At 38.1% G+C, this 21,928-nt stretch overlaps 1 protein-coding gene across 1 annotated transcript in view; it reads right to left on the reverse strand.

The window, feature by feature from the left end:
- Window positions 1–21,928, reverse strand: part of LOC128660591 (inter-alpha-trypsin inhibitor heavy chain H3) — a 372,698-nt gene that overhangs the window by 10,111 nt on the left and 340,659 nt on the right. The window contains exons 19-20 of the mRNA XM_053714518.1: window positions 11,317–11,524; window positions 10,471–10,643 (exon numbers count right to left, since the gene is read on the reverse strand). Coding sequence (XP_053570493.1) covers window positions 10,471–10,643; window positions 11,317–11,524 — 381 coding nt within the window. The remainder of the gene's footprint in view (window positions 1–10,470; window positions 10,644–11,316; window positions 11,525–21,928) is intronic.

A 21,928-nucleotide genomic window follows, 5' to 3' on the forward strand; every position in this document is an offset into this window, starting at 1 on the left:
CTGTATCCGAGTAATATATCTGGGTGGAAGTGGTATGGGGAGGGTCTGCATGATGTATAATAATCTTGGAAAGGCATTCATTTTAATAGTATTAATCCTCCCTATCCAAGTTAGTCGCCTAGAGTTCCACGAGGAAAGGTCTCTAATTAGGGCTTCCCGGATCTGGATATAGTTTAATTTATAGATCCTCTCCATGTCTTCCGCTAGCTGAATACCTAGGTATTTTATAGAGCCCAGACACCATCTAAACAGGCAATTTTGCGAGAGTCTGATTTTCATTTGTTCTGGGAGGGAGATTCCAAGGATCTCCGATTTAGTATAGTTGATTAAGAAGTTGGTAAGTTTATTGAACATATTTAGTTCCTCCAGCAGAGGAGGCAGTGATAAGTCTGGATTTGTGAGGGAGAACAGGATATCGTCGGCAAATAATGAGAGTTTATATTCCCGCCCTCCAAGAGTTATCCCTGTGATATCTCTATTGAGTCTAATACTTGTAGCTAGGGCTTCCAGCAAGCAGACAAACAATAAGGGGGAAAGGGGGCATCCCTGGTGAGTGCCATTGGTTATCTGGAGGGGTTGTGAAAGAATGCCACTTAATGTTATCCTAGCACTAGGTTTCGAATATAGGGCGAAAATTCGTTGTAACATTACATCTCCTATTCCAAATGACTTTAGAGTCATCATGAGGAATAGCCAACTGACGCGGTCGAAGGCCTTCTCCGCATCTGTGGAAAGCCACACCGCGGGAAGGCCCCCAGCTTTTGCGTGCCAAATTAAATGCATATTACGGACTGTGTTGTCCTTGGCCTCTCTATTTGGTATAAAACCAACCTGGTCTTGGTGAATTATGGAAGGAAGAATCCGATTTAATCTAGTTGCCAGGATTTTCGCGTAAATTTTAACATCACAGTTTAATAGCGATATTGGTCGGTAGTTGGGTATTTGGTCTGTCGATTTGCCCAGTTTCGGGATGACTGTGATGTGAGCTTGTAAGGCCAAGGGGGGAAAGGGCTTACTGTTATCTATATCCTGAAAATAGGACAACAGATGAGGGGCTAGAGTATCTCTGTATGTGGTGTAATAAAGGTTTCCAAACCCATCCGGACCCGGAGCCTTTCCCGCTGGGAAAGTTGTTATGGCTTCCTTAACTTCTTTGAGGGTAATGGGCAAGTCGAGCTCTGTCTGTTGCTCTGACGTAATAGAGGGAAGGTGTAATCGGGACAGGTAAGTGGATATGTCCTGTTCGGTGGCAGAAAGGCCGTCACCCTCTAGATTATATAGCTTTTCGTAGTATTGTTTAAATTGGTCCGCAATGTCTCTTGATGTCAACCAAGTCCCCCCTCCCTGATCTTTTACCGTCATAATGTGACGCTTATTAGTACGTTGTCTCAATAGCCTAGCTAGTAATTTGCCTTGTTTGTTATAGCCCTCATAAAATGTTTTTTTAAGAAATAGGGCTGCTCGTTTGGTTTCTTGACCAAGGAGCAGATTAAGTTGGTCTCTTTTATGTTGTATGCTGGTAAGGAGGGAAAGGTTACCCGGGAATTTTTTATGAATGTCTTGTAGTTTTCCCAATTCTTCTAGTAGGGAGCTCAAATGAAGTGTTCTTTGTCTATTCCTAGCTGCTTTTAATGCAATGAGTTCCCCCCTAATTACACACTTGTGTGCTTCCCATAGACAGTGAGTATCTACGTCTGGTGTGCAGTTCACATTAAAATAATTTATTAAAGAGTTAAGGATCTGTGTGTGTATAATTGGGTCTTTCAAGAGAGTCTCATCAAGTTTCCAAGATCTATCGGGTCTTTGTGAGGTAGGCCATTTAAGGGAACAACTAATCATGGCATGGTCTGACCATGTTATCGGGGAAATATCTGAATGTTTAACTAGTGCCAGGCTGGTTACATCCATAAAGATGTAGTCTATCCTCGTATAGACTCTATGGGGGTGGGAGTAAAATGTGTAATCCTTTGTAGAGGGATGAGACAGTCTCCATGCATCGTGTACTGCTAGGTCGGCAAGGTGAGATTTAATCGATCTCAATATTTTCTGAGGAAACCCCCCTGGAGCAGTCTATGTCAGGTTCCATAGCTAAATTGAAGTCACCACCCAATATTAGACTTCCCTTTGCGTTATCTAAGACAGAATTTCTAAGGGTATGAAAGAATTGTGGTGTGGCAGTGTTAGGGGCGTATATGTTAGCAATCGTGATAACTTTATTGTAAAGCTTACCTATCAGTATGATGAACCTCCCATCCCTATCCTTGAGTACCTTCAAAGGGCAAAAAGGAATATTTTTTTTAACAATGATACCCACCCCGTTATGTTTAGTGGAATTCGATGCTAAATACACTTGCCCAAATTTACGGAGAGATAGAATAGGTTCCTTTCCTCTTTTAAAATGAGTCTCTTGTATTAGTACTATGTCGCAATGGAGTCGCCTATATTCCCTGAGCGCCATGGATCTTTTCTGGGGGGAATTCAATCCTTTTACATTATGAGAGACTATCCTAACCTCGTCTGTCATTGTGAATGTAGATGGGTGGAGAGTGCAGAATGTAGGTTACAGGAGGCCCAGGGCGTGACATACCTTACACCAGTATCTTCCCTACCGGATGATGTGACTTTAAACCAACTGACATGAGAAAAGAGTAAACCATTCTGTGGAGCTTCAATATCTATGAAACAAAAAAAAACAACAACCTGCAAGTACAAATATAATTTGAGGATTACTTTTAACCATTCCTGTAGAATTTAGAACTGTAATTTTGAAAACACACAATTTCTGAGAGAAAACCTTTTCCTAAAGTGTAATTGTTTGACAACCGATACACCATTTGCTAGGGGGACGAATGGTGTCAGCTTGCCATCAGAGTTTAGCAAGTCTAATTTTCAACTTTTATATAAAACTGGGGATTTAGAAAGTATAACCTATGTGAGAATGTATAATGTAAATAGTAGGGTAGAATATCAAAACAGGAGATAAAGTTTGCTTAAATTTTCAAACAGTGGTAAATCTGGATAAAATTATAACTTACCCATCACCAGGGGAGCTCAGGTGGAGCATCATTAATCTATGACACCTAAAAGAACAATCAAGTATTTCTAGACAAAACAAATAATGCCTAAGACAAAGTGGGTTAGATTAGACATGTCACATTTGCATTCATAGTCCAAAAGGGTTTACTCATATCCCCTCTTTAGGGGGATTTGGACCAGTTTTAAGTCTTTTTGCTGGGACTTTCGACCAAGTAGGTCGTTGTTCTTTAGGACGGTCTCCCCGTCTGTCTTCCTGTGTTGATGGAATGTCCAGAACTTTTTCCGATGGAACCTCAAATGTGATGTTAAGCTTCTTGGATAGAGTGTCCAGGTCGTTGTAGCTTTTGTAAATTATTTGGGATCCATCGTGATGGATAATAAGGCTGAATGGGTAGCCCCATCTGTATCTGATATTGTTCTCCTGAAGTTTTGTGGTAATGAAGTGGACCTCTTTCCGCCGCTGAATGGTTTGAGGGCATAAGTCCTGAAAAATCTGCAAGGAATGGTTGTGGAAAGATATAGTCTGCCTAGTTCTGGCCGCCTGCCATATTTCTTCACTTGAGGTGAACTTAAGCAGTCGAAGGATGACATCTCTGGGTGGTGCCGGGGTTTTTTGAGGAGGCCTCAAGGCCCTATGAATCCTTTCAATATCTTCTGAGGCGAGTGGATTAGACCTGGGTAGTAAAAACTGAAACAGTTCTTTAACATAGGATTTTAGATGTTCTTGGGGGATCTCTTCTGGAATGCCTCTGATTCTTAAATTGTTCCTTCTCCCCCTGTTGTCTAAATCCTCTAGCTTATCTTGTAAGGACTGTATAATGGAGTCCTGTATCGACAGATGCTGTATGTTTGAGCTAACTAAGTTGTTTAGATTATCTTGGCCATCTTCTAGGTATTCAAGCCTAGCCCCCATCTCGTTCAAGTCTTTCTTAAGATCTCTTATTTCTTCTTTAATAAAAGTCTTGAGTGACTCAATATTTGTTTTGGAGGGTAAGCTCGCAATCTGTGATTGAATAGAAAGCAGCGATTCTCTCTGATTTTCAGAACACTCTGAGGGGATGCTAGGTGAATTAGTCTCCTGTGTTTGTTGTGATTCTATGATGTGGCCTTCTTGCGCTTGAAAGAAGGTGGAGACCGAAGGGGTCAGGACAGGAGGTTTATTTTGTTTTTCTGGTTTGTTATTATTTTTTCTGGAAGCCATGATGCTGTGATTCAATATTTCCTCTTGCAAAGCTGAGTTAGGTTTCCCCATAAACTGGGGGCTACTTCTTTGATCTGCGTTATCAATAATCTAGTCTCAGTTCACTGACCAAGTTGAACAACAGGAAACATAGGCTGTGTCCTATTTTATTTACAGTCTCCCAATTCTCTTGTTCCTTACTTTCGTGACAGCTAATCTTTAATACATATAGGGGAATGGCCTGTGTCCGTATGCTGTTGCCGCTTCCTCTATGCGAGTGTTATCGTGGTTTGAGGTGCTCCACGTGGGTGATGGAGAGGCCTGGTCTTTTAATGCTATCCTTGCCCGTTATAATGGGGTCTATTCCGTAGGGTGATGATAGTATAAGTACGGGAGCTTATATGTTAAGCTTTTAGGGCCTTTGATGTAGCCTCTAGTATGATTGGCAAGTAGATATGGGTGTTATACAGTATAGGCAGCACTCACGTGGGGGGTCGATTGTTTTTGTGGTTTGTAAGTATAGCTGCATTGATTTGTGGATCTGGTTATTTGTGGTATTAGTCCAGATACCCCACTGGGCTCCTCACTGTCTCAGATGTATAAATCTAAGATATAATTAGGGGTTTCCCCTTTGGCAATGTCCCCGGGTACCTTTGCGTACACGATGAGTAGGCCTCGTAACACCGCTCTCGTTGCAACTTGACTGCCCCTTAGATCTTCCTCCTTCATGCACCTCTCCTTGCAGAATCAGCTGTGGGTCTGAGGTATCGGCAAGCAGTTTCGAGAGGCAGCTTTGAGATCTCCGTCGGGTCTTGTCACGATCTTACTAAGGCGTGCTGTGGCAAGATGGCGCCCGCTGTCCCGTACCTCTTCACTCCTGATTGCTAGTAGGCTGTGATTTCTCTGAATCTGCTGCCACAATAGTAGCCGGGTATGTCCCACAGTGTCTCTGCTCTCAATTTACAGCTTTTCTGTCCCCAGATTCATTCGTATAAGCACTCTGATGGGCTGACAACAACGGAGCTCTCTCACTCTGCTGCCATGTTCCAGCACGGCGCAGCTCCGCCGTTACTGTCTCTTTAAATAATAAAATGACACACTTTATTTCTGAATGTTCAAAAAACTATGAAGGCAATATCCGATTTTTATTAAATTTGGACCCCAGTGTCTTAATGCTTAGAAAGTATTGCACAGCAAATATGGAGACGCTAGCTCTTAAAACAAGCAAACCGGAGCTAAATGTTGGATTTAACTGTTTTTATACACCACAATCCCAGCTACAGCATGCTGTAGCTTTTTACCTTCCTTAGGGGTCAACCATCCACAGAAATAAGCCTTCTGGAGTCACTTTCTGAGCCACAGGACCCTCTCACATAAGACTGCATGCACTGCCTTAAAATCTACTGCGTAGCTGAAGTGCTAAAATGAGGCCTCCTCCCTCAGTACACTAGAGTGAAGGGGCCTTCCTGACTAGATTTAGGTGTCTAAAGCAAGCCAGATCAATAAAAAACATCCCCAAGTGTAAATGAGCTTATAAAACATTTCAATTGCCATCATATTGTAATAAAAACCAATCGATTTGGCCCCTAACAGTGTCTACCAGCATAAAAATCAAAAAAGGGGAAGCCTGTTATCTTTTTTACTGAGGTGAAAGAAAAATGGCTTACCGTTTTCGCTGAGGGGAAAAATGACTGTCATCTAGCATTAGCCTGTGCTGTTAGAAGGAGACTAGTCATACCTGAAGCAGATGAGTCTGCAAACTGTTACCCCAAACTGAAGTTCTCTGGTTTCAACAGTCCTGCAAGGTAACAGTAATGGATTTTAGTTACTTGTGCTAAAATCATAGCCCTCTTAAACAGAAATCTTCATCACTTTTCTGTTGTAGAGTAAATAGTACAAGCCAGCACTATTTTAAAATAACAAACTCTTGATAGAAGAATAAAAAACTACAACTAACACCACAAACTCCTCACCATCCCCGTGGAGATGCTACTTGTTCAGAGCGGCAAGGAGAATGACTGGGGGGCGGAGCCAGAGGGGGAGCTATATGGACAGCTCTTGCTCTGTGCTCTCCTTGCCTTTCCCTGTGGGGGAGAATATTTCCCACAAGTAATGGATGACGCCGTGGACCGGACACACCAATGTTGGAGAAAACCCCTAGCCTACAATAAACTACCAAAAGCCCTTAAAGGGACCTTTTGTAGGGCATTGCCTTAAATAAATCAGCTCTTTTACCTCTAAAAAAAATACAAAGACCTCCCAACAGTAAAAACCACCAACCATCCAACCCCCCAAAATAAAAAACCTACCTCTAACCAAAACCCAATCTACCCATTGCCCTGATAAAGGGCATTCAGCTCTTTTTCATTGACCTGAAAAGGGCATTTAGCTCTTTTAAGAACGCCCAAACCCTAGTCTAAAAAAAAAAAACACCCAAAAAAAGTTTAAAAAAAACCTAACACTAACCCCCGACGATCCACTTTACAGTTTTTGAAGTCCGGACATCCAGGCAGCAAGGTCTTCATCCAGGCAGTGAGGTATTCATCCATCCAGGCAGCGTTTTCTATCTTCATCCAGGCGTCATCTTCTATCTTCATCCCGGCGGAGCGGGTCCATCCTTAAAGATATCCGGCGCAGAGCATCCTCTTTATACGGTCGCCACCATACACTGAATCTTCAATGCAAGGGAGCCTTTTCAAAATGGCGTCCCTTGCATTCCTATAGGCTGATTTGATTTTTGAAATTCTAATCAGCCAATAGTATGAGAGCTACTGAAATCCTATTGGCTGATTTAAATAGCCAATAGAATTTCAGTAGCTCTCATCCTATTGGCTGATTTGAACAGCCAATAGGATTTCAGTAGCTCTCATCCTATTGGCTGATTTGAATTTAAAAAAATCAAATCAGCCAATAGGAATGCAAGGGACGCCATTTTGAAACGGCTCCCTTTCATTGAAGATTCAGTGTACGGTGGCGACCATATGAAGAGGATGCTCCATGCCCTATGTCTTCCAGGATGGACCCGCTCCGCACCACCGGGATGAAGATAGAAGATGTCGCCTGGATGAAGATAGAAGATTCCGCCTGGTAGGATGAAGACCTCGCCGCCTGGAGGTCCAGACTTCAAAAACTGTAAGTGGATCATAGGGGGTTAGATTTTTTTTAGATAAGGGTTTGGGTGTTCTTAAAAGAGCTAAATGCCCTTTTCAGGGCAATGAAAAAGAGATGAATGCCCTTTTAAGGGCAATGCCCATACAAATGCCCTTTTCAGGGCAATGGGTAGCTTAGGTCTTTGTTAGAGTTAGGTTTTTTATTTTGGGGGGCTTGGTTGGGTGGTGGGTTTTACTGTTGGGGGGTCTTTGTATTTTTTAAAGGGAAAATAGCTGATTTCTTTAGTGCAATGCCCTACAAAAGGCCCTCTTAAGGGCTATTGGTAGTTTATTGTAGGCTGTGGGGGGTTATTTTGGGGGGGTTGTTATTTTTTGTAATTTATTGTTTGTTAATTTTTGTAATTTAGTGTTTTTATTTTTAGTAATTTAGTGTTTTTTTATTTTTTGTAATTTAGTGTTTTTTATTTTTTGTAATTGTAGATTTAATTTTTTTTAGTAGTGTTAGGTTTTTAATGTGTAATTTAATTTATTTAAGGGATAGTTATTTTAATTTTAGTATAATAGTAATATTAGTTTAATATATAGTTTAAACTTAGCTTTTGTTAATTTCCCAGGTAAGTTTTTATTTATTTTAAGATAGGGATCTTGTAATTTTAATTTAAAGTTAGGGGGTTGTTAGGTTTAGGGGTTAATAGTTTAATTTAGTTTTTTCGATGTGGGGGGCTGGCGGTTTAGAGGTTAATATGTTTATTTAGTGGCGGTGATGTGGGAGGTCAGGGGTTTAGGGGTTAATAACTTTATTTAATGGCGGCGTTGTCGGGGATCGGCGGAATAGGGTTTAATATCTTTATTATAGTGTGGGCGATGTTGGGGTGCAGGGAAATAGAGGTTAATAACTTTATTATAGTGGTGACAATATCGGAGAGAGGCGGAATAGGGGTTAATAAATTTTATTAGTGGCGGCGATGTCAGGAACGGCAGATTAGGGGTTAATAAGTTTATTATAGTGTTTGTGATGAGGGAGGGCCTCAGTTTAGGGGTTAATAGGTAGTTTATGGCTGTTAGTCTACATTGTAACATTTTAGTTATGAGTTTTGTGTAACTGTTTTGTGGCGCAAAACTCATAACTACTGGTCTCATATTGCTGAACGGATCGTGTTGGTATAGGCTATAACGCAAGCATTTTAGCCTCACCACAAAACTTGTAATGGTAGCGCTATGGAAATCCCACACAAAAACTTAATTTTTTTGAGTGCGGGACTGACGTTGCGTTACAGGCTAAAATGCTTGAGGTATAGCTATACTGACAAGACTTATAATGGCTGCATTCTGGTTTTCTACGCTGAAATGGCCATTTGTTCAACTTTAAAACAAGAACGCAAAACTCATAATCTAGGTGAATAAAAACACATTATTTCCTGGTTTGCTGCAATTGTTTTTCAGTGGTCAAACTCCACCCCAGTTTCCTTCTTTGGAGAAATCAGTCTGGACCTGTTAGTGTCAAAAAAATCTCAATTGTTTGGCTTTAGCAGAAGTAATACAACAACACGCTGCAAATCATGACATACAGTATATGTGACAAGGTGAGGCTGTTGTAAAACTTGCCATACGATCTCTCACTTTTCAGGAATCCACAATTTTCATACTTAAGTTACATGAAAAGGGGGGAAAATAAATAATAAAAGTACATTGCAGAGACGGTTGACTATGCATAATTAAGCATTTTACATTACAATTGTAGTGTTTACTGTTCTTTTAATGTAATCAATATCTATGTGATAACATAACAATGTGTTCTTGATAAAAGGAATGAACGACTGGTTAAAGGTTTGTTTAACTTGCTTAAAGATTTTAAGACTGCAAGAACATAACTGCATTTTACCCAACAGGCTTCACTCAGGGCACCTGGATAACAAATGTGACATACTCTCTGCCTCCTAATATTACTAAGGTTAGCATTGCTTCAATAATTAATAAGGATTATATGTTTTGTTGTTGGGCTTTGAGGACTTGTCAGGTAGCAAAAACAATTATAATAATAAAATTTAAAAAAAAAAACATTTTTGATAAAAGACTACATTGATATTTGAAAATAATAGGATGATAAATGAAGACCACCATTGCAATAGTGGCAAAATTTTGTTCTAATTTAGATTTCTGATTCAAAAAGTTCCCTAATCTGTTAAGAATGTTCCAATCCAACTCAGATAATATTTGCATATCCTGCACATATTTATCCGCCCGGCATAAAATTAAAGTTTATTTTTTAGTTGCTGCTTGAGGGGTCCAGAGTTGTAGGAGTCAAATAGAGTTGTGGTTAGGTATTTGCATTTAATTGCAATTGGGGGTGGTAGATAAATGATTTCATATTGGTAATGGTCACATTTGAATTGTAAAGTATTTCCCATAAGCAGGAGATGTTTTAGTGCTAACAGAAAAAAAGGAAGTAGAATAGAAAATGCAACATATGCTTAAAATCAGAATTATGTTAAATCAGTGTTTCTCAACCTGTTTGGTACCAAGTACCAGTAAAACCATTTTTCTTAGTCTCCCTAAGCATAACACATATTTTTACTTTAAATATTCTTATATGATTAATAAAATGTGAGTCATTGTTCTCAACAGGTTGATAAAATATCTTTATTTCATACTTTGTATATGTGTTTTTTTCAACAGTGTACATGGGCATCCTGAAAAAAGTTTCCAAATGGTTGAAAAGAGTATAAATAGGATCTGGCAAATAATAAAGTTAATGTTGGAAAATGCTGATATATTTAGTTAGATTTAAAGGGCAAATATCTGAGAGGGGCTCCTTTTTCTCCCTACTCCGAATGACCATGTAGATACTTACTTTATTTGGACACTTATATGTACAGTATGTATAATACCCTTTAACTCACACTATCTGTTATATTTTTCTATTACACTTTAAATGGCATTTTTAACTATAGTTTTTTTGTGGCAAATCTCACCGTGACAGTTATGTGGCACACACTACATGACACACTACAAGGGATATACATACTATTTATTCTAAAAGATGCAAGTATCTCCAGGGGTTTATATATCTCACAAGAGAAATAATACTATCTGGTAAACTGAGAAGCATTTCCTAATCCAAATATGACTTAAACACTTCCTTACCTAGAAGTCCATGTGCTTTTTGTGAAAACATATGGTTGTCCAAGGTATAAAATCCCAAGAAATCCTTGTGCAGAGGATGATTTATCCAAACCTTATGTAGAATAATTACAAATGTTCCTCCTTCTCCCATAGAAATTAGCATGTTCTTTTTCTTGTTGATCAACACATTTAGGCTAAAACAGTCACATAGAAAATAAAGAAATTGTTCTTAATGCACATTATCAATTCTCTTGGTAGAGTTCTATAATATTTCATATGTCTGTTTAGGTTTATATTATTATAAACATTTTCATATGGGGGCTCTATTTGTGAGGAAAACAAAATATGCCTAATGTAAGGTCTGTTTGACCCCTTGACAATTAATAAACACTGGTATCTATATTAAATAAGTACTGATGGTATCACTTAATAGTATAAATGAATACTGAGGTTTTAGTACAAAGTAGGTATGGGATAAAAAAATAATTGTTTTGCCCAGTACGCGTACATAACAGTCTGCAACCTACTGTACATAAGCATATGAGGACAATTATTTTAATGTAAACAAGTAAGCAATTCACCATAATGTCAAGGTTCTATCTGTTTATATTTTTGTTTTGCATCTCAGACAAAAAGTTTCACTCTTCAACACTGCTTTATCCATTCCATTGTTTTATATAAACGCATTTATTTGCTTGTCTTCTTATAAGAGGAGACTAGATGGGAAAAGCTATAAAACAGTAATATGTGTAATTTTTGATTCTCTCATTATTATTTTTTACAATTTTTTTTTAAATATAGTAGCTTTTAGGATAAATTTATATTTATATTTTCAGCAATTGTCATTTTTAATTAAAAAGTATTTACCTTCCCTCACTGATAGATGCGGTTTCAAGCCAAGAGAAAGACATCTTCTTGTTGCCCTTATTAATGGTGATTAACCGAGTATTCACTTCTATGTACAAATCCATTTCTTTATTAACAATACCAAGTTTTCCAAAGTAGGTTTCATTTGATGACAATGAAGAGTTTTTTGTTTTCTTGTTTCCAATAAGTTCCCCATTTACTGCAATACCTAAAAAGATACAGATAACAGTAAAAAAAAAATACAGTTTTAACTATTATTAAGTATTATCTAAACACCAGTCTGCTAAACCATTTGAATGCAATTTGTATCTTGGCATGATGGGCATACTGAGCATAATTGTTAAATCGCTATAGTAATGTTATTTGCTACAATATATACATTTATTGATTGTAAATGCACTGTTTCCGGATTGGCGTGATCTTAAAACAAGATGAAGACTATGGGTTCTATTACATCGACTTATAATATCTTCTTATACAAGATTTTTAACAGTACTGAAACTATAAAGTGTGAATCCGCTAAATCTCAACATTGCATCTGCATAGAAGATGATAAAAAGAGATTGTGCCTTTGTGATCAGGTTTTGTAGGGTATTCACCTTCATATACACTAAATCCAAAGATGTTTATAGCAGTGCATTTCATAGTGTTTTAGCCTAAATTATTGAAATCTTAAATCAGATCGCACCTTTGTGACCGAGAGTTCAATAATTTAGGAGCAAGCAATCGATTGTCATGAATGTATTTGGGCTGAGCATGTATGAAGGCACATTCAGATGGATTGACTAAACACTGGGTATGAGGGTACTAAAAGCTAGAGGTACAGTCACGCAAAGGAAAAACACAGTTTTATAAAAACATATTTGTTACTTTTTTTTTTTTTTTTTTGAAAATATTTTTTTTATTGAAGTTAGAATATATATTCACAAACAAGATTCGCCCTGAGGCCAATGTTACAACAGAGTGAGTAAAACATTGTCTATAAACTGACATTATTAGAGAACAAAAAAGAAAAAAAGAAAAAATATAAAATACATATGTGACAAGATAAATACATATCCAATCTTAGCATGAATATAGACAAGAGTTTAGGCGAGATAGAATATAACTTCATTTTTTGTTATACTATTAACGATTAATCTCCACAGTGCTATAGATAACAGTCGATAGATTAGTTGAGTCAAAGATGTCAGCCTGTGGAGAATGAGCATACATGTCAGCCACTTTTGGGCTGAGATACATAGGGGGGGGGAAGGGAGATTCAGCGGATAAGCACTGCTATGTATATAGGGAAGGCGGTGGAAAGGTGGGGGGGGGAAGCCTAAAATAGGTGTAGGTAGTTTAAGGTTAGGAGCTTGGGAATGTTCAAGTGAAGGGATCCCATGACCATAAAAACAAGATTATATCCAGCTGTACATTAGACACTTAGCTCAGCCACCCTACATACCAATGTAGTACTTGGGAATATTAGACTCTGTCCTATGTGATTTAAGCATGTTTGTTAGTACAAGGGTAGAAAGATGAGAGCACAATGTATACTTCAAGCTTAGGGTCGGTAAAGAGGTAATATCATCACAGCAGACAGTTAATATGCATTTTCAACAGTATTATATCATTTATATAACTATATCTACGTGCTACATTAGTCTAAACTTTACAAAAGTCTAGCCTCAGCAAGAGTTCAGTAGGGAAGTTCCGGCTAGGTGAACCATGTGACAGGAGTCTAGCTTCAGCAGCAAATGAGGTGCAGAAATGAGAGCAGAGAAGTCTAACTTAACAGTCACGAAGGGTTAATACACCTCGGGCGGTTGCCATCTTGTAGCTAAGAGCAGTTAAACAGCATGTATAATAAAGTTTGCCATATATGCTGCAGTTTACAGTGACTGGGGATACATTGCGTGGGATACTTGGGGTGTTTTAGACTGCCCGAGACATTACAAAACAGTCCAAGTTAGCAGTTACTTCCTTGGGCATACGCAGGCATCCAGGAGGCACCAGTAAAGAAAGAAGGGCAATCCAGCCCCAGCTTGCCTCCATACCCATCTTGGCAAAAGCCTCCACTCTAACCAATACCCAGGCGGACCCAACTCCCACACTGCACAACGGCCCGTAGGTTAAAGGCCCCCAAAAGCAATATAGGCACTAATTGAGATTGGGTGAGGATTATCATTTCAAAAAACCAGCCCGGTTTAGTAAACGGTAAGTGTCCGGTGTCAGTGTATGTAGGATTCTTACATGAGCGTGTCGGGCGATCAGCGTTGCACAACATAGCTCCGGTATCCTCCCTGATATCTGTGGCACTAACCGCAAGCCTTTTGCTCTTCTCAGCCAGTTGCAGAGCCATGAGTGACACCGCAAACAGCCCTGTAGGCTCCATGTCAGAGGATGCAAAGTTAATGGCGCCAACCTGAAGGTGCCCAAACCCTCCTTGGGCACATAGATCTCCAAATTGCTGTGTCAGTGCAGGGATTTTGGTTTGAGCGCATGGTGTCCCTCTAGCATCCGTGATAAGGCCACTGTGCAGCAGAATCGGTCTCCTCGTGATACCGGCTGGTCTAGGCATAACCTCTCCAATCGCCTCTCTTATCTGCTCCTCACATGAAGGGTGCTGTTTTTTGAGAGTCGGCAGTTTCTTATTGTCCCGCCTGTCTTGTGTCAGGGACACTTGCTGTACATTTATTATACATATTGGTGTTTGCCTATTGTATATTTTATGTTTGTTGTGGTCACAACATATTTTTTTATTGAGTGTTATTGTTTTATTAAATCTACTGGCTTTTAAACATATAAGATATTATCAGTCCATTAACCCTTAACTTTTAGCGCTTCCCATTTCTTTGTTTTCTTTTGGTTAATTAATGTTGTAACAGACTTACAATGTTATTTCAGCTTCATACCTATATCAAAATTTTTTATTGGACTAATATTTCTGTTTTTTGTGGAGACGTCCCCATTTTAAATTTTTTTATACCCATTGATATATATTGGTTATGCTATTTTTAGACATTTGAGTCTATATTTAGATAATAAAAGTAACATGTTTTTAGTGCTCTCACACCCAGTGTTTAGCCATATTATTCTTTCCCTGTCTAGGAAGGAGACAGGCTATCGTGAGTGGATATAGAGTGTGTATGAATTATTGCGCTACCCTATCCCACTATTTTATAACATTCAAATTGGTTTGCAATAGGCTTCTTTTGAACTCACTAATGCAATCCTGCTTTAAAGGCTGGTTATGAAGACACCTGTACCATTAGAAACAATCATGACAGTGCGAGTGCGACTTAGACTTAGTTTTGTTGGGGTCCTGATTTCACTTTTCCTGCAGACCCCTTATTTGTAAAGGATATCATATACTCATTACATATTTATATGTAAATTAACGTATACATGTGTAAATGTGTGCACTGGCCACTGCAGACAGCCTATACAATAATGATAAATAGAGCTTTAATGAATCGAGACTATGTATGTTAATACAAATCTGCAATGTCTCCAGTAGCCATTTCTTGCACATGTGCAATATAATAGAATGATTCCAAATAGTCTTAGAATAATTGCAAAGATTTCTAAAAGTCCATTTTGGAGCGTTATCAATGCCTTAAGGCATTACATTTAAAAAGATGTTGAAAAGCCAATTGAAATTGGATTGTGACTGCAGAGAACTTTTTGGCCCTATACTAAAAATAGAGCTTTTATCAAGGAGCTGAAAATACAGTCACAGGTATGGGAAACAGTCCAAAAACACGATATTGTAATAGAGTCAAAACAAAAAGTAGGTCTTTTCAGAAAAAAGGGTTGTAAAGGCCTCAACCAATCTTTCTAATAATTTACATAAACGTTTCTATTACAACACACCCAATTTCTTTAAAACAAAAGAATATATATTGTTTGTTGCTGAAACTCAGTAACATTATAAAAGTCAGCAAATACTGCATGAGTTACTTGTTAGTAACATGAGAAATTCCTTGTAAAATGGATTTAAGATTTGTTGTTATTCTTCATCATTGACACAATAAACGTAGATGCTACAGTGGCTGAAGAGTTCCTACCTGGTAGTAGCAACAAAAATCAGAGGCTTTTGTTAACTTCTATAGCATCTAGTCATAAAGATATATAGGGGCCAGGGGATCATTTCCGCCCGACATTGCTAAATGCCGACAGCATAAACTCTCGGCGTTTAACATTGCACAAGCATTTCTGGCATTTCTGCCCTCTGCACATTTGCAGCCAATCGGCCACTAGCAGGGGTTGTCAATCATCCCAAGGTGGCGGATGAGTTAAGGAGAAGCCGTCTTAAGACCGCTGCTTCTTAACTTATGTTTCCTGAAGGCTCGCAAGGAAACAGCTGCATTTGCAGCATGTTAAATCGGCCCCATAGAAAGTAAAAAAAAAAATTGTTCTTACCATCCAGTAAGGAGGAAATTATTTTATTTAAATGACTTAGGGGTCAATTTATGATTTTATTTATGTGCATTAGTTATTATCTTTAATTGAATACATTAAAAAAAAAAATGAAGTAATGATTTTTTTATCCTGACTTATTTTTTGACTTTTTTTACCAGGTGTATTTTAATACCTGTAAGGTGTACAGTGCTTTTGTTTAAATACATTTGAAAATATTTAAATTTTTAAGATTCTGATTGTATAAACTTTAGGAAATTTATATGTTTACGGCTTTTTCCTAAACCCGCACAGAAGCAAAACAATTAAATACCCAAGGGAAAAAGGAACATTATCAAAAAGTAGTTGTTAGATTATTATGTGTATAGGAATATACAGTGGGGCAAAAAAGTATTTAGTCAGCCACCAATTGTGCAAGTTCTCCCACTTAAGAAGATGAGAGAGGCCTGTAATTCTCATCATAGGTATACCTCAACTATGAGAGACACAATGTGGAAACAAATCCAGACAATCACATGGTCTGATTTGGAAATAATTTATTTGCATATTATGGTGGAAAATACGTATTTGGTCAATATCAAAAGTTCATCTCAATACTTTGTTATATATCCTTTGTTGGCAATGACAGAGCTCAAAAGTTTTCTGTAAGTCTTCACAAGGTTGTCACACACTGTTGCTGGTATGTTGGCCCATTCCTGCATGCAGATCTCCTCTAGAGCAGTGATGTTTTGGGGCTGTCACTGGGCAACTCAGACTTTCAACTCCCTCCAAAGGTTTTCTATGGGGTTGAGATCTGGAGACTGGCTAGGCCACTCCAGGACCTTGAAATGCTTCTTACAAAGCCACTCCTACGTTGCCCGGGTAGTGTGTTTGGGATCATTGTCATGCTGAAAGACCCAGCCATGTTTCATCTTCAATGCCCTTGCTGATGGAAGGAGGTTTGCACTCAAAATCTCAGGATACATGGCCCCATTCATTCTTTCATGTACACGGATCAGTTGTCCTGTTCCCTTTGCAGAGAAACAGCCCCAAAGCATGATGTTGCCACCCCCATGCTTCACAGTATGTATGGTGTTCTTTGGTTGCAACTCACCATTCTCTCTCCTCCAAACACGACGAGTTGTGTTTCTACAAAACAATTCTACTTTGGTTTCATCTGACCATATGACATTCTCCCAATCCACTTCTGGATCATCCAAATGCTCTCTAGCATACTTCAGATGGTCCCGGACATGTACTGGCTTAAGCAGGGGGACACGTCTGCCACTGCAGGATCTGAGTCCCTGGCGGTGTAGTGTGTTACTGATGGTAGCCTTTTTTACGTTGGTCCCAGCTCTCTGCAGGTCATTCACTAGGTCCCCCCCCCCCATGTGGTTCTGGGAAGTTTGCTCACCGTTCTTGTGATCATTTTGACCCCATAGGGTGAGATCTTGTGTGGAGCCCCAGATCGAGGGAGATTATCAGTGGTCTTGTATGTCTTCCATTTTCTAATTATTGCTCCCACAGTTGATTTCTTCACACCAAGCTGCTTGCCTATTGCAGATACAGTCTTCCCAGCCTGGTGCAGGTCTACAATTTTGTTTCTGGTGTCCTTCGACAGCTCTTTGGTCTACACCATAGTGGAGTTTGGAGTGTGACTGTTTGAGGTTGTGGACAGGTGTCTTTTATACTGATAACAAGTTCAAACAGGTGCCATTAATACAGGTAATGAGTGGAAGACAGAGGAGCCTCTTAAAGTAGAAGATACAGGTCTGTGAGAGGCAGAAATCTTGCTTGTTTGTAGGTGACCAAATACTTATTTTCCACCATAATATGCAAATAAATTCTTTGCAAATCAGACAATGTGATTGTCTGGATTTGTTTCCACATTTTGTCTCTCATAGTTGAGATATACCTATGATGACAATTACAGACCTCTCTCATCTTCTTAAGTGGGAGAACTTGCACAATTGGTGGCTGACTAAATACTTTTTTGCCCCACTGTATATATGATATTTTTTATCAAATATATTACTCTATATATATATTTATATGAATATATATAAATACAAAGACAATTTTCTTTTAAATGGAATGTAAAATATTTAAAAAAAAAAAATACAGTAAAAAAACATAATTCATATTAATATTCAAAAATATGATTTTTCTTTTGTATAGGTATTTGAGGGGAAAGGGCTCCAAAGTATATTTACATATGTACATATGTGTATATGTGTTTATATGTGTATATATGTATGTGTATATATGTCCATATACTATATACCTTTAACCCTTATAAATATTTAAATTAATATTTATATGAATAATTTTATTTGATAGTATGTATATAAGTAGAAACAAACAATACCCCTAGGATAAAAGCCAGAACACCACATGTATATAACACAATACATTGAGCAAACAGATATAATATGATAGATTGTCTCTGAGCCGTTACAAGCACGCAACATGCAGTGTGCAAATTCAAACAGTAATGAGCAAATACAGGGCTGTAACAAGCCTGGGAGCTAAAGGGGACTGAGGCCTTGGCCTCTCCTACGCCTAAATAACAAACCAGGAGCCCAGTTCAAGAAACAGGATGTACTAAGCTACAGAGGTAGCATAAGTCCAACCAGATCTTTTGCTACATTTATGTGGTCTAGATGATTTTATGGTATCTGTTTTACAACTCAACATTGGGGGATTTATTGTTGACAAATTTATTTTTGACATATTTTTATTTTTGACATATTTCTGTATATGATTTACCATCTTGAACTCTAAGGTTTTATATATTTAATATGTCGCCTTCCATTTCCTTTAGATAAATAAATTATACTTTATCAGTCTGCAAACTTGCTATATAGGTATTTAAGGTTATAATCTATTATATGGTGCTATGATGTGTACATATTCCATGCCTTATTATTATGATATATATTTATATACACACAAACATTTGATTATGTCATACACATGTATACATTTTCTTGGTTTTGTATATATTACATCTTTATTATTGCACTGTATTGCATGTCTTTATATATTTCCTTCCCAGGTTTTCTTCCTTTTTTCCAATCATTGTCCGTTTTCAAAATTTACTAGCTTTGTATCTACAGGGTTAATGAGATTGTTAAGGTGCCACCAATGGGAGTGGTTTTTTTGGTTTTAAATAATGTACACCTGTGATACGTTTTTATGTCTATGACTACGGTCTGTATGACCGAAACCGGTTAGACTCTGTTTTCTCTTTACCTTTTGTCTGGGAGCCTGCCTATAGAACTTTTTTTCTATCTATATGAGTGTAACACTTTATTTTAATGTATTTATGTTTAGTTTGGTGTACTTCAATCAACTTCTAATACGTGCACAAGTTAATGTGAGGTAGATATTGCAATATCGCGTCTGTGCTAACGATAGTGTGCTATTTGTCATATATATATATATATATATATATATATATATATATATATATATATATATATATATATATATATATATATTTATATATATAGACCCAAATATATAAAATAATATATATTACTCCCTCGAAGGTACACTCTTACTCAGCAAACTTATCTGTCAGGGTGCTGTATAAATCTTCATATAAATCTGTCACATTTGGAATAAAATAATTTCACTATATGTTTTCTGAAGTCCATTGAGTGCTTATATTTGGCTTTATATGAAGATTTATAGAACACCCTGGCAGATAAGTTTCCTGGAATGATATATATATATATATATATATATATATATATATATATATATATACATATACATACAGGTATACTGTATATACAGTATACACACACACACACACTTGTTTTTTTAATGCAATTAGGTAAGGCACACATTTGGATTATGATTGGAAAGTTTCTGTGTAAGTTTAAAAAATGAAGATCATTCTTTGTAAATGTGTATATTAAAAAATGATGTTACACTTTATCAGTTTTATTTTACATAGGGTAGATACAGTTTCAGAAAGTGGGAGGGACTGGAGAGTTCCCATGGTCTGTTTGAATCACTCTCACAATTCTCATAATATACTTTAAGCATTTTACACAATCAGGTCTCGCTAATGTATCTTCCCAGCTGTATGCACGTGAAAATTGCTCAAAATTCACAACGCACTTATTTAACTGACAGAAAAGTAATGCATACTAAGCTAAAGGCAGTAGAAAGTTCAATTGTAGTGAAAATATTACAGTTTAACCCCTTAATGACCACAGAACTTTTCCATTTTCTGTCCGTTTGGGACCAAGGCTATTTTTACATTTTTGAGGAGTTTGTGTTTAGCTGTAATTTTCCTCTTACTCATTTACTGTACCCACACATATTATATACAGTTTTTCTCGCCATTAAATGGACTTTCTAAAGATACCATTATTTTCATCATATCTTATAATTTACTATAAAAAAAAATATAAAATATGAGGAAAAAATGGGAAAAACACACTTTTTCTAACTTTGACCCCCAACATCTGTTACACATCTACAACCACCAAAAAACAACCATGCTAAATAGTTTCTAAATTTTGTCCTGATTTTAGAAATACCCAATGTTTACATGTTCTTTGCTTTTTTTGTAAACTATAGGGCCATAAATACAAGTAGCACTTTGCTATTTCCAAACCATTTCTTTTCAAAATTAGCGATAGTTAAATTAGAACACTGATATCTTTCAGGAATCTCTAAATATCCATTGACATGTATATATTTTTTTTTAGTAGACAACCCAAAGTATTGATCTAGGCCCATTTTGGTATATTTCATGCCACCATTTCACCGCCAAATGCAATCAAATACAAAAAAATCGTTCACTTTTCACAAATTTTTTCACAAACTTTTGGTTTCTAACTTAAATTATTTACAAACAGCTTGTGCAATTATGGCATAAATGGTTGTAAATTCTTCTCTGGGATCCCGTTTGTTCAGAAATAGCAGACATATATGACTTTGGTGTTGCTTTTTGGTAATTAGAAGGCCGCTAAATGCCACTGCACACCACACGTGTATTATGCCCAGCAGTGAAGGGGTTAATTAGGGAGCATGTAGGGGTAGTTTTAGCTTTAGTGTAGTGTAGTAGACAACCCCAAGTATTGATCTAGGCCAATTTTTGTATATTTCATGCCACCATTTCACCGCCAAATGCGATCAAATTAAAAAAAAACGTTAATTTTTTCTCAATTTTAGGTTTCTCACTGAAATTATTTACAAACAGCTTGTGCAATTATGGCACAAATGGTTGTAAATGCTTCTCTGGGATCCCCTTTGTTCAGAAATAGCAGACATATATGGCTTTGGCATTGCTTTTTGGTAATTAGAAGGCCTCTAAATGCCGCTGCGCATCACACGTGTATTATGGCTAGCAGTGAAGGGGTTAATTATGTAGCTTGTAGGGAGCTTGCAGGGTTAATTTTAGCTTTAGTGTAGAGCTCAGCCTCCCACCTGAAACATCAGACACCCTGATCCCTCCCAAACAGCTCTCTTCCCTCCCCCACCCCACAATTGTCCCCGCCATCTTAAGTACTGGCAGAAACTCTGCCAGTACTAAAATAAAAGGTATTTGGCCCTTTTTAAAAAACAAAAAAAAAACAAACATATTTACATATGCTGATGTGTAGGATCCCCCCTTAGACCCCAACCTCACTGATCCCCCACCAAACAGCTCTCTAACCCTTCCCCTCTGCAATAATGGGCGCCATCTTGGGTACTGGCAGCTGTCTGCCAGTACCCAGTTTTGTAACAAAATGTGCCTTTTTTTAAAAAAAATGCCCTTTTCTGTAGTGTAGCTTTCCCCCTCCCCACCAAGACCAACCCCCAACCCCTTCCAGGTCCCTTAGATTACATTTTATTGTATTAGTGTTTTTAACTTTTAACTTTTTTTTTTCTGTAGTGTAGTGGTTCCCACCCGCTCCCGCCCCGTGCACGCGCCCGCCCACCACCCCTCCGTGCACGCGCGCGCTCCCGTGCGTGCCCCCGTAGCTCCCGCCCCCTCCACTCCACACAGAGCATCGATGGCCGCCCACCCGCCTCCCACGTAAGCTCCCACCCACCAACGATACCGGCCATCGATGTCCGGTGCAGAGAGGGCCACAGAGTGTCTCTCTCTGCATCGGATGGCCAAGGGGGGTTATTGCAGGATGCCTCCATATCGAGGCATCACTGCAATAACCGGAAGCAGCTGGAAGCGAGCAGGATCACTTCCAGCTGCTTTCCAGACCAA

The sequence above is a fragment of the Bombina bombina genome, chromosome 5 (genome assembly GCF_027579735.1).
Source record: "Bombina bombina isolate aBomBom1 chromosome 5, aBomBom1.pri, whole genome shotgun sequence".
In the NCBI taxonomy this organism is placed as follows: Eukaryota; Metazoa; Chordata; class Amphibia; order Anura; family Bombinatoridae; genus Bombina; species Bombina bombina.